This window comes from Gobio gobio (genome assembly GCF_949357685.1).
Source record: "Gobio gobio genome assembly, chromosome: 24".
In the NCBI taxonomy this organism is placed as follows: domain Eukaryota; kingdom Metazoa; phylum Chordata; class Actinopteri; order Cypriniformes; family Gobionidae; genus Gobio; species Gobio gobio.
Window position 1 is genome coordinate 6,627,575 of NC_137120.1, and position 13,793 is coordinate 6,641,367.

The following is a 13,793-nucleotide window of genomic DNA, read 5'->3' on the forward strand; positions in this document are numbered from 1 at the left end:
TAAATGTTGCCTTTCTTTTTTTCAAGTGTTGATAAAAGGATGCATGAAGCTAAATGTTTTTAAAAGTAGTTAAATGTATATTTCAAGTATACATTTTTTTTATATCATTTAAACATAGTATACTGAAAGTGCACAAATAATATATAAATAGTAGCCTAAACTATAAGTATAATGTTATGTTCACTTAAAGAAAACTTGCAAGTATACTTACAGTATAAACTAAACTAGTAGTTTATACTTCAAAGTGTACTTTCGTTAACTAAAAAAAAAATCCACTTGTATTAAAATGATAAACTTCTAGTAGCCTATACTTAATTCACTTGTAGAACAGATGCAGTACACATGAGAAACCTAGTTGTGCACAAAGTTTACTACATTTACACTACTAGTACACTTAAATGTATACTATTATATACTAAAAGTGGGCCACGCATTTGGCGTGAGACACACGCTTTCGGGCTCTGTCTCTCGGTCTCACTCTGCCCAACTTAAATCTCACGCCAAATTGCCAAACCTGCTTTTGATAGTAAACAAAGTCTAAGTTTTTTTATTTTTTTAAGTTTTAATGCGAAATTCAAACAATAGCGTTTTGGCGCTAATGTGGCATACATACAGTTAAACTGCTGCAAGGCAGAGTTGTGACATGCTCTCATCTCCCGGCGGTGCGTGCGGTTACGTGGTTCATGGAGCTCTAAATACTTCCAGCATAGTGTGCATTGATTATAAGTAAACCATATTTACAGGATCGTTTTATCATGGAGAGTGATGGAGATGCAACATTGTTAACATTAATGATGTTTTTCTTGTATGTAGCCCTCAGGTATTCCTTAGGCTACTAATTGGTCACACTCATACTCATTAATGGTTAAATGTGACCATACACCTTCACTATTTTTCAATTAAATAAATGTTCTATATTTTAGTTCAATAATATTTATTGAATATTTTCAGGAGATCTTTTGGTACTAAATACTATTTGTGCAATAATTATTGTCAATTAATAACCACTTAAAATATTTTTTTTCTAATATTTTATTATTTATATTACAATTAGTGTAGTAATTAAGGTTAAAATAGATAATTCCAATTCAAAGAGGCAAATTAGAGTCATTTTGTGGCTGGAAAAATAATAATTTTCATTTGTAAAGCAATTATCCAGTAGGTGCCTGTATGGCTCTTTAATCAATATTCCTGTATCTAATCTAGTTGCTCAAAAAGGTATTGCAGTTTTGAATTTTAATAAATATTTAGATATGATCAAACACTAGATTTCTTTAAATGTGAAATTTTAAAACGTTAATAACTTACATCCTAATATTTTTAATGATCAGGAGCGTCAGACTATATATTTATTTTATACATGGATCATGGGGGCCCATCAGGACTGTCTATGCATAGGGCCTGGGATTTTGTGCTACGCCCCTGTTAATGATACTTATATAAGCACACACAAGTGAATATTAATGAATGCGAGCACATATAATTTAACCCAAGAAACATTTAAAATAGTGCTATGGCAAACTTATGTTTCCCTACAGTAGGCAAAAATCTCACTCCAACCTGAACTTAAAAGTTGGCAACCCTGATTAACTTGAAGCATACTTCTTTTTATAAGGGGTTTCTAAATGCTCCCCTTTCTCTCTTCCACTTAGCTTCCTGTGTCATTTCATAATAAAAAGGCAAAAATGCCAAAAATAAATCTTTAAAGGTGCCCTAGAATGATTTGCATGTTGTTTTGATTTGCAAAACAACATTTTAAATTGTTCTCTGGTATCTACATAGAGGGTATATGGCTTATTTAAGGTCAATAATTGTCCAGATAAGGTTTCACAGGTCCATTTACAACTCTAGAAATCTTCCCCAGGATGAAATGGTCTGTTTTTGCCTTATTTGGAAGGGTCATGAATATTAATGCAGAGTTCTGCTCTGATTGGCTGTTTCACTGCACGGCTCAATGATAGCTGACCGTCATGACGATGGAGAGATTAGGCATTCAACCTTATATGTTTGAGCCTGTTTCTGACGAAGATGCAGATTTTGAGGAACAACAACATGTTTTGAGATTGGAAATGAACGCTTCTGAATGGTAAGTTAAGTCTTTATTTTAATTAGGAACCTGCAAAATCATTAGGCCTACGTCCATACCAGAACTTCAGCCTAAACGATAACTAGCATATAGCATTAAATATACACATCAGCAGTCACAACTTTTTTAGCATTGTAAAAATATTTTAATTATTGTAATGTGTCCCTGTATGATTTTACAACGATAGCTTCTGAACTGGGTAGCGCTTAAATATGTTGTTTGTACAGTAACGTTTGAGTTTGACAGTAGAGTAAGTTACTGATTTAAAAGTCGATTTATTTATCCATTTAGTTACGTAAACTACTCAGATTATCCTATTGTTACTGTACTAGCATCTTCCGTCAGATCTAAATATAACGGGGATATTATCGTTGTTGTCTCTCTAAGACACTTTCAATTTAATCAGAAATGGTTTAGACAGTCAAGAAGTGGATAAAATCACTTACTGCTTGCAGGTATATGGTTGGAATTGCCCCTTTCTTCAGTGTCGGACGCTGAGCAAAGCCTATCAATTGATATTGTCCCAGGTTTGAAAAACTCCGTTGTGAAATGGGCTGAGCAAACAAACAACTTTGAAATAAATTGTTGCGGTATGCGATTATAAATAAACATCGACCATGCCTGTTGACATGTTTTATCTGTGGGAAGAGTATGAAACGTCTTCACATCCCCTGCACAGCCTGGAACATAACATTTGTTTCCATGATCTGCCATGTTCGCTATCCTCGCGTGACGCTTGTTTACCTGCAGAGATGATTCGGCTGCGCAGTTTCGCCGGACAGTGAACATGTGCTGGCATATGCAAATGTTGGGGGCGTACATATTAATGATCCTGACGATTGCATCACTCTCGGTGTTACGTTGAGATTTGCCTATTTTTCCGTGGTGTTTTTCACAATCAAGATTTACATATGAAGGAGGAGGCAATGGTGTTTGAGACTCACTGTATGTGATTTACATGTACTAAACTCTTGTTATTTAACTATGGCAAGGTTAATTACATTTTTCATTCTAGGGCACCTTTAATAAATAAATAAATAAAATAATATCATATAAAATGTCTTATATATAGATGTCATACATAAATATATATATACATATATACATATATATATATATATATAAATATATATCAATGTCATATATAAATATAAAATAATGTCTATATATATATATATATAATTTTTTTTTTTTAGATCAAAATGACTGATTTTGTGGTGGTCATTTCCAGAAATTTGCAAAAAATGTGCATGTTTTTTTTTTTTATAATTCGGATGCCACATTTACCATATTATTATGTTAGATGCACAATAGTCACAATCTAGCCCGAGGTGCCCTAATGACTACCGCCCTGTAGCACTCACACCCATCGTCATGAAGTGCTTTGAACGGCTGGTCCTGGAACACCTAAAAGACTCTCTACCATCCACATTGGACTCACACCAGTTTGCCTACCGCAGCAATAGGAGCACAGAGGATGCCGTTTCCATGGCACTGCACTCTGTGCTCACCCACCTGGACAGTAAAAACACTTATGCACGCATGCTGTTTGTTGACTTCAGCTCAGCATTCAACACTGTCATCCCATCCAAGTTAATAGCCAAACTTGGAGACCTGGGCATCACCACTTCAATGTGTAACTGGATTTTGGACTTCCTAACTGACAGACCCCAGAATGTTCGATCAGGATTCACCTGCTCCACGTCCATCACACTCAACACTGGTGTACCACAGGGCTGTGTGCTAAGCCCGTTTCTCTACTCCCTCTTCACCTCCGACTGCAAGCCTGTGTATGGAACTAATTCCATCGTCAAGTTTGCGGACGACACTACGGTGATTGGTCATCAGCAACAACGATGAGACTGCCTACAGGGAAGAGATCCAGCATCTGGCCACATGGTGCACTGATAATAACCTGCTCCTCAACACCACCAAAACGAAGGAGCTCATCGTGGACTTCAGGAAGGAGTCAAGAGGCACACACGACACCATCCACATCAATGGAATGGCTGTTGAACGTGTCTCCAGTTTCAAGTTCCTGGGGATCCACATCTCGGCGGACATGTCGTGGACGACCAACACCTCCAGCCTGGTCAAGAAGGCTCACCAGCGCCTCTTCTTCCTGAGGACACTGAGGAAGAATCAGCTCTCCTCGGCTATCCTGGTGAACTTCTATCGCTGCGCAATAGAAAGCATCCTGACCAACTGTGTGGCAGTGTGGTATGGGAGCTGCTCTGTTGCGGAGCGCAAGGCACTGCAGCGGGTGGTGAAAACTGCCCAGCGCATCACAGGGACTCCACTACCTGCCATCGAGCACATCCAGAGGAAACGCTGCCTGCATCGAGCTCGCAGCATCCTCAAGGACTCCTCTCACCCAGCCCACAGACTGTTTTCTCTCCTGCCTTCCAGCAGGCGTTTCAGGATCATCCGGACCAGGACCAGCAGACTTAAGAACAGTTTTTTCCCCAGAGCTGTCTCTTTACTGAACTCTAACCACCGTTGATCCACTTCCCTCATAAACTGCAAACTCTCCTACCTCACATCTTCCTTCACTTTGTTATTTGCACTACCGACTGTTTATCACAGTAACAACTGTTTACTTATGCATTTTGCACCACCATATCTTAACTGGAATATGCTCATTTGCACTGCCGACTGTATTTACAGTAACAATGTTTACATTTGCATTTTGCACCGTACTTCTAACTGTAATATGCAACCACTTTCCACTGCACTTTTACACTTTCTTTCGGATAGCTCTGTCCATAATTTATTGCACTAACTTAATCCACTGCTGTATTCCTCATATTAGCCTAACATATTATTGTAAATTCAGTTCTGCTTATAGTAATAACCATCTCTCTACTTATACATATTTATATATATTCAGTACATTTTTATGTCCTGCACTTACGCAACCATTGTATATATCCTGCACTTGCTGCTATTGCACTTCTGGTTAGACTAAACTGCATTTCGTTGCCTTGTACTTGTACTTGTGTAATGACAATAAAGTTGAATCTAATCTAATCTAATTGACAATAAAACAAACAAAATGCATTAATCTTGTTTGGAATTACAAAATAAGGCTGGCCCAGTGGTGTGATCGCTTAGGGTGGGAAATATGACCAAAATCTTACAAGTAAACCACAGCAATAAGCAATTGCTTAATATAAGTAAAAACTTCCCAAGTAATTAAGTAACAAAGTAAATGGTCAGTAATAAAATAAGAACTTATAAACAAATGACAATAGGACAAATAAATACAAAATAAAGATACAGATACAAACGGTGCTTTAATGTTAAGTGCCCGTTTTCCCCTGTTGTTGTTTATATTAACATTAACGACACAGACAGTAGCGGATATGGGCTATATTATGTTATGCTTTCACTTTAAGACCTACTACAATAATGCGCAGATCCAATACTGACACGTCCCAAACTTTTTTACTCAAGATATACAGGTCCTTCTCAAAAAATTAGCATATTGTGATAAAGTTCATTATTTTCCATAATGTAATGAAAAAAATTAAACTTTCATATATTTTAGATTCATTGCACACCAACTGAAATAGTTCAGGTCTTTATTGTTTTAATACTGATGATTTTGGCATACAGCTCATGAAAACCCAAAATTCCTATCTCAAAAAATTAGCATATCATGAAAAGGTTCTCTAAACGAGCTATTAACCTAATCATCTGAATCAACTAATTACACCTGGGATTCCTGAGGCTTTTAAAAACTCCCAGCCTGGTTCATTACTCAAAACCGCAATCATGGGTAAGACTGCCGACCTGACTGCTGTCCAGAAGGCCATCATTGACACCCTCAAGCAAGAGGGTAAGACACAGAAAGAAATTTCTGAACGAATAGGCTGTTCCCAGAGTGCTGTATCAAGGCACCTCAGTGGGAAGTCTGTGGGAAGGAAAAAGTGTGGCAAAAAACGCTGCACAACGAGAAGAGGTGACCGGACCCTGAGGAAGATTGTGGAGAAGGACCGATTCCAGACCTTGGGGGACCTGCGGAAGCAGTGGACTGAGTCTGGAGTAGAAACATCCAGAGCCATCGTGCACAGGCGTGTGAAGGAAATGGGCTACAGGTGCCGCATTCCCCAGGTCAAGCCACTTTTGAACCAGAAACAGCGGCAGAAGCGCCTGACCTGGGCTACAGAGAAGCACCAGTGGACTGTTGCTCAGTGGTCCAAAGTACTTTTTTCGGATGAAAGCAAATTTTGTATGTCATTCGGAAATCAAGGTGTCAGAGTCTGGAGGAAGACTGGGGAGAAGGAAATGCCAAAATGCCTGAAGTCCAGTGTCAAGTACCCACAGTCAGTGATGGTCTGGGGTGCCATGTCAGCTGCTGGTGTTGGTCCACTGTGGTTTATCAAGGGCAGGGTCAATGCAGCTAGCTATCAGGAGATTTTGGAGCACTTCATACTTCCATCTGCTGAAAAGCTTTATGGAGATGAAGATTTCATTTTTCAGCACGACCTGGCACCTGCTCACAGTGCCAAAACCACTGGTAAATGGTTTACTGACCATGGTATTACTGTGCTCAATTGGCCTGCCAACTCTCCTGTCCTGAACCCCATAGAGAATCTGTGGGATATTGTGAAGAGAAAGTTGAGAGACGCAAGACCCAACACTCTGGATGAGCTTAAGGCCGCTATCGAAGCATCCTGGGCCTCCATAACACCTCAGCAGTGCCACAGGCTGATTGCCTCCATGCCACGCCGCATTGAAGCAGTCATTTATGCAAAAGGATTCCCGACCAAGTATTGAGTGCATAACTGAACATAATTATTTGAAGGTTGACTTTTTTTTGTATTAAAAACACTTTTCTTTTATTGGTCGGATGAAATATGCTAATTTTTTTAGATAGGAATTTTGGGTTTTCATGAGCTGTATGCCAAAATCATCAGTATTAAAACAATAAAAGACCTGAAATATTTCAGTTGGTGTGCAATGAATCTAAAATATATGAAAGTTTCATTTTTATCATTACATTATGGAAAATAATGAACTTTATCACAATATGCTAATTTTTTGAGAAGGACCTGTATATATATGAAAAATACTTATATTATGGTCTATAACTCCTCTCTGAACCTCCCGCTGCACTGTATCTTGCTCTCTCATTGGCTGTAGGTCGTCTCAGATGTATTTTTCAGTCAGAACTCATTTCACACAGCAGAAGTTTGAATCGCCGACAGGTCCAGATATTTAGCATGCCAAATATCTCACGGGCGTCAACGACTCGTCGGCGATTCTCTCAGATCGTGTCTTTGATCATTCACACTGCGTGATCGTCACTCGCGTGAATGAGCACCGATTTGCCTGTGATTTCGGGCATTTGTCTGCGATTTCTCAAAACCCCTCGCAGAGCCAAAATCGGGGCTAAAATCGTGCAGTCTGAACTCGGCATCAGACTCAGCTCAGGTGCTGGTCGCGTGCAGTGCTGCAGCCACGGAAACAGAGTTTGCCCTTCCCCCCTACTGACTTTCACTTTCGGACGGGTGCCCGAATATGGAAGTGAAGGAGGCGTTGCGATTTTTTTTATTTATTTATTTATTTTTTTTATCTAGGCCTACGTGAAATTCTGCATCCATTGTACGATTTTTTTTTTTTCACCTCTGAAGGGCAACATGAGTCGAGAAGGGCATATGGGCAGTTGCCTGGGCAACCTAAGCAACACCCCTGTGCACGTCCCTGAGCACAGAGGAACAATATCGTTAACTTTTAGAATGATTTCCCAGCTGGTGAACAATAAAAAACATTGACAATCAGAATCCATCCTGACATTTAAAATGCGAACATTTAAAGCGGCAGATGAATAAACAGAACGATATTGTCCGCCAGCGTGGACGCTATATCGTTACATGCGTCGTTCTTACTGTGATCGGGCCTTTAGAGTTAAAGGTCCCGTTCTTTGTGTTTTTTTGAAGCTTTGATTGTGTTTACAGTGTGCAATATAACATGTGTTCATGTTTCACGTGTAAAAAAAACTGTATTTTTAACACAATTTACTTATCTGTACACCGCTGTTTTCACTCTCCTGAAAACGGCTGATGACTTCCTTTATTCTATGAAGTCCCTCCTTCAGAAATACGTAACGAGTTCTGATTGTGCCAGCGGTTCCCGTGTTGTGATTTGACAGCAGCTTAGCGAACGTGGCACAGTTCCTGTGTTGTGATTCGACAGCAGCTTAGCGCACGTGGAAAGGTCACGCCTCTTAACGAGGAGATGTATGCGCTTAATGATCTCTACAGCGTCCCTGTGAAAGCCAAACAAAGGTGATTTGACTCCGGGATGAAAATAACAGCGTCTCGACGACATGGCTACAAACACACTCAAACGCAACACTTCCTTTTCTCCACGCGACACGTCCTCTTCTCCACGTGGGACAGCAACAAGACCACGCCCCCTTTTTGCACGTATTCTTGTGGGCGGAGGTTAGTCTGTTCTACTGACGTCATTTATGAAGGAAGTACCAGGATGTAGTCCAAACCAGCCGTTCGCTGTAGGCTTTGAAAGGGAACTTCTGTTAAATAAAATATCTCGCTTGGCATTGAACTTTGAGCTTTATAATTTTACAGGTATTATTTATGCTCTAACAGCAACATTACACACTAACTAATGTTTGAACAATGGGATCACGAAGAACGGGACCTTTAAGCCTAGTTCACACTGCCCGATTTTAGCCCCGATTTTGACTCGCCTACAGGTTTTGTGAAATCGCCGGTGCTCGTGCATCAGGGAGAATCGCAGATGAGTCGCCGATGCCCGTGAGATATTTGGCATGCTAAATATCTGGACCTGTCGGCGATTCAAACTCCTGGTGTATGAAATGAGTTCTGACTGAAAAATACACCTGCGATGACCTACAGCCAATGAGAGAGCAAGATACAGTGCAGCGGGAGGTTCAGGGAGGAGTTATAGACCACAATATCAGTATTTTTAATATATATATTTACAATTCTATCAAACAGAAACAAAGCACAAACATTTGCTTGACCAGCAGCACACTGCAATATTATTTATTTACTTCAAACAATCTTTGCAGAACACAATCCTTGCTCCCTGTGTCTCCCCAACCATTTCCTCCACCATAATCTTTTTTTATTTTTCTCCCTTTAGCTGCAAATCAGCGCACAGACAATTTGGAAGTTTCTGCACAGCAGTCTATATTTTTAATAACAATTCTAGTCTCACGCGAGAACTCCGGACTGACGCACGTGTGATCTCGCGATGTTTCCTTCTCACTTCTCGCGTGTGCTTTACGTAATTTGCGGACGGGACAGAGCTGTCGGTGATTTTTCCTCTTTTACAGTCATGCAGTGTGAAACCCCCTGTCGCCGATCCATCGTGCAGTGTGAACACAGCAGTGACTGAATGCTACCCCAGATAGTCATGCAGTGTGAAAAGAGCAGTGATCCGACGAGTTTGAAAATCGTGCAGTCTGAACTAGGCATTAGTCAAATGGTCAGTCTGATCTACAATGATGATGATTCAGATTTGATAGTCAAACGTGTGTTGTATTTCAGTCATTCTCAAACTGGGCATGTGCAGCTCGTTCACAATCAGCATAATCTCCGCCCATTACAACGTGAAATAGCTACTTATACAGGTCTAACGTTTTCTAGTTATAGTGTTAAACTTGCAGAAAAATACCACTGGTGCTCAGAATAATCTTGATCCATAATTAAAAGGAAAATATGGCATTTTGTTCATGTATTGAATTATTATACCTATCTATCTAAAATATATCTATTGTTTTACTATTCAATTTGTTATTATGGTAAATAATAGATAGCCTACTCCCCTTGTCAAAAAATACTATTGGAATTTCCGTTTATCCTGTAGGATCTTATTGGATTCTTAGAATCCTATTGGACATTCGCCCCTAAACCTACCCGTCACTGGGGTTTAGACAAAACGTACAAATTCGTGAGTGAGGTCGTACAAATTCGTACGAATTAGCCACCTCGTAAAATACGTACGAGTTGGTCGTGAGATAGCATTGGACATTCTGATTTTAAAGGAGTTTCACTTTGTCCTGTAGGATCTTATTTCACTTTGTCTTGTGATATTTTTATTATTATTATTACTTATTATAATAAATAAATAAATGAACTAATTAATTACTTTTTAGAATCACCCTGGAATGAAAAAAGGTCACCCTGCGGTTCCCATATGTCCTTCTATTTTTCGGACCTCATAAGAAGACATAAATAAATAAAAACGTCCTGCGCGTGCTCCTCCATGGCTGTGAAATCCAGGCTAAAACTTGACAAAAAGGATACAAAAGTATCACGCAATGATACAGGGAGACGCGCGCCATATATGAAAGTGTTCAGGAGGGTAATCACTCGCTCCAGACCCTCTATTCATGTGTCATAACCCCATTATTTGGGGTTGGAGCTAAACTCTCAGTTTGGAGACCCCTGCTATAATATACTGTATGAGATATTAAGTCAAAGAAAAAAATTCAGTCAGTTTAAAAATGATGAAGCCTAAGTAGTATTCTTTATTTCTAAAGACTAAATGACACTCACCAGTGACAGAAACACAGTGGAAATAGAAGCTCCTGATGATTCTGAATCTGCAGCTGTTGATCTGTAGTTGATAAAGTCCAGAGTCTTCAGTTCTGGTGTTTGTGATGGTCAGAGATCCAGTCGGATTCACCTTCAGTCTCCCACAACACTGATCATCTGTCCAGGTCTTATTGGGATCTCCAGTGATAACAGCGATGGGAGTGCCATTACAATACCATCTCCTTAAATAATTTGTGTTTATCATTTCACCAGGATCTAAAGTGACAGATTCTTCCTCCTTCACTGGATTTCTCTTCTCTTCATCTCGTTTATCAGCTGAAACACAAACCAACAGATGATTGGAGGATATTTTGGTGAACAACTTTGCAACAATAATTATCTGTGAATATAATTGTGCACATTAAATTCCTGGATGTGGAGAAATTCAGTAGAAATAAATAAAATGGCTAATTATCAAGTTAATCGCAGATACTTATTTAGACTTATATATCTAAACTCTGCTGGAATTTTTTTTACAGAACCGCACATAATGCATTACTACACTGAAATATAACTTTCTGCTTTATAATATTCCAAGATAAGGCAATATAACATTTATAATGAGCTGCAATCATTTTATGAGATAAAATCACAAACTATTACAATATCTTTACAGATTGACACTTATTTTACTTCAAATCTTCTGCACTTTGGATCCCCAGCGAAATAAAAACCATGAGTATTAAATAATAGATGCAAGAGAGAGTAGAGGGCACCCCCCATCAAAATTTTGACAGGTTTATTGCCCTTTAAGTCACGCCCCTTTTCCCACGCTAGCCCCGCCCCTTATGGGGTTGTAAGTGCATCGTGGGAATTTTCCCACGCTATTTCCTCCTCCTTATGACAGGTGTATGTGTACCGTGGGAATTTTCCACGTTATCTCCTTCGTTGGGTAAATGGTCTTAAAACTTTTTAAAGAAGTGTATAATAAAGACATATTCAGAGTTGAGATCAGTTTTTTTTTTATTAAAGAAAAGATAATTTCGTTACAAAATCTTAATCACTTTAAAACGTTAAAGCATCGATAAGTTAAAATGTTTTTTCTCTAAAATGTCATTTAGAGAAAAGCAAATGTCTCCATTCAGATTTTTAAAAACTTGGATTTAACAAAACACAAAATTAGTTTAAAACATTGTTTAATAAACTATTGTATTTAACATAAAACACAAAATTATTTTAAAACATTGTTTAATAAACTATTACATTTTACATAAAACATAAATTAGTTTAAACCTGTTACATAAAACACAAACTAGTTTTTAAAAGATTGTTAAAAGACTGAGGTTTCTACATACCATTTGTTAAAGGAGTTTAAATATACATGAAAAGTATGTGTTTTCTCATGGAGGAGAGTTTAAAAACACATCCTATCAGTCCAAGGACCTGTCCGGAATGACTCTGAGTGAAACCTGCAAAGAGCCAGACGCAGACTCCTCCCCTACCCCACCCACACCACGTGACCACCGTGGGGGAAACAGACCTCCCTGGAGAGAAAACACGTCTGGTCTCTTCAGTGACAGATTTGGAAATAAGCGCTCAGCGAGTGTGTTCTGGCGCAAACACACCACACCCACTAACACACCCCTCTCAAAGCTGAGAGGTTAATTCAAATTTAAGGGCGGTGCGTAAAAATGACGCTCGTGATGACATCATCACGAGGGGGGTTTCCCCATCTCACACACACACACACACACACACACACACACACACACACACACACACACACACACACACACACACACACACACACACACACACACACACACACACACACACACACACACACACACACACACACACACACAAACAAACACACACACACACACACACACACACAGATGCACATAAACCCACACGCCCACCCCTTTCTGACTCCAGGGGTATTTTATGTTTTTATTACAATAATTAGTTTTTATTAAAGGTAGGGTAGGTAAGAATAGGTTAAAAAACTTTTTTTCCAAATTTGTTTAAACTTTCTTTATATATCAATACATAATTAAAATGTAAGTACTCTGAAAAAGAAAGTATAAAAATCGAGTGTCTGTAGACCTCTCACGACTGTTTTAAAGACAGCTCATTATTCCCATTCACTCCACCCCCTCCCATCTGGGGTCCTTCTAAAGCCACGCCCCCAAAACACATGAACGCGCAACTCCGACAGCTGAGCTGAAGACGCATTATTTACCTGAGATGAGCGGAGAGGAACGTTTTTCTCTGCCATTGTTTTGGTATTCCTAGGATCCGTCACCGTGCCTCTTGAATTCCTCAAATCAAACGTGCGCGCGCAAGTGGGCAGGTCCTGTGTGGCAAAAGTGTGGTTGCCATGGTTGCGAGAGAGTGACAGTCGCCTATGCCAATCCTATGTTTCGTCCCGAAACGAAATAATGAGCTGTGTTTAATACAGATTAAACGTTTTAGAGTCACTCGTTTTTAATACTCTGTTTATCAGAGTACTTACATTTTAATTATGCATTGATATATATAGAAAGTTTATACAAATTTGGAAGACAGTGTTTTATATATTTTTTACCTACCCTGCCTTTAAGGGATATCTCAACAAACACATGTTCCCTTTCAAAAGCTACACTCAATGCTGCATAAGCTTATGCAAATGGGGATGTCTTTGACATAACCAGCTGTGAAAATAGTGTGAAAACACGTCAATGAAATTGACCCGGAGGTATTTATAGCCTCGGCCGGTGACGTCATAGGCGCACCTGCTGCACGAGGCTATAAATAGATGAGCTTCAGCTGGAGCAAACCAGGTCTTTTTGTTTTCAGACCAACTCTGTGTTATGGTGTGTTACAAAGTCTCTGAAAAAAAAAAAATCTCTCTCTCTCTTTCAAGACTCAACTTGAGATCTTTGTTAGGAGTTAGTTTTCAACATGGCAGTGTGCAGATTTTCTCTCTCTTTCTCATCTCTGTTACAAAGAAACATTAGTGGAAAGAGTTCTAGTTAAATCTAATCAGTTGGAAACGAGTCAGCAGAGTAAAACGCTGTATATCCATGTTCTCTTTCAAATAACAGAACTGGATGCGCACGTTTATTGCTGTGTGTGTTTTTTGGGAAGAGCATGTGGTCGCTGCATTGAGTCAGACGAGTGCGAGCATT

General features: G+C 39.2%; 1 protein-coding gene across 1 annotated transcript in view; it reads right to left on the reverse strand.

The window, feature by feature from the left end:
- LOC307120820 (uncharacterized protein) overlaps positions 1-13,793 on the reverse strand; it is a gene marked incomplete at its 5' end in the record, with an annotated part of 65,381 nt that overhangs the window by 17,220 nt on the left and 34,368 nt on the right. Inside the window, one exon of the mRNA XM_079807995.1 lies at positions 10,642-10,956. Within this exon, the coding sequence (XP_079664121.1) occupies positions 10,642-10,956 (315 nt within the window). The remainder of the gene's footprint in view (positions 1-10,641; positions 10,957-13,793) is intronic.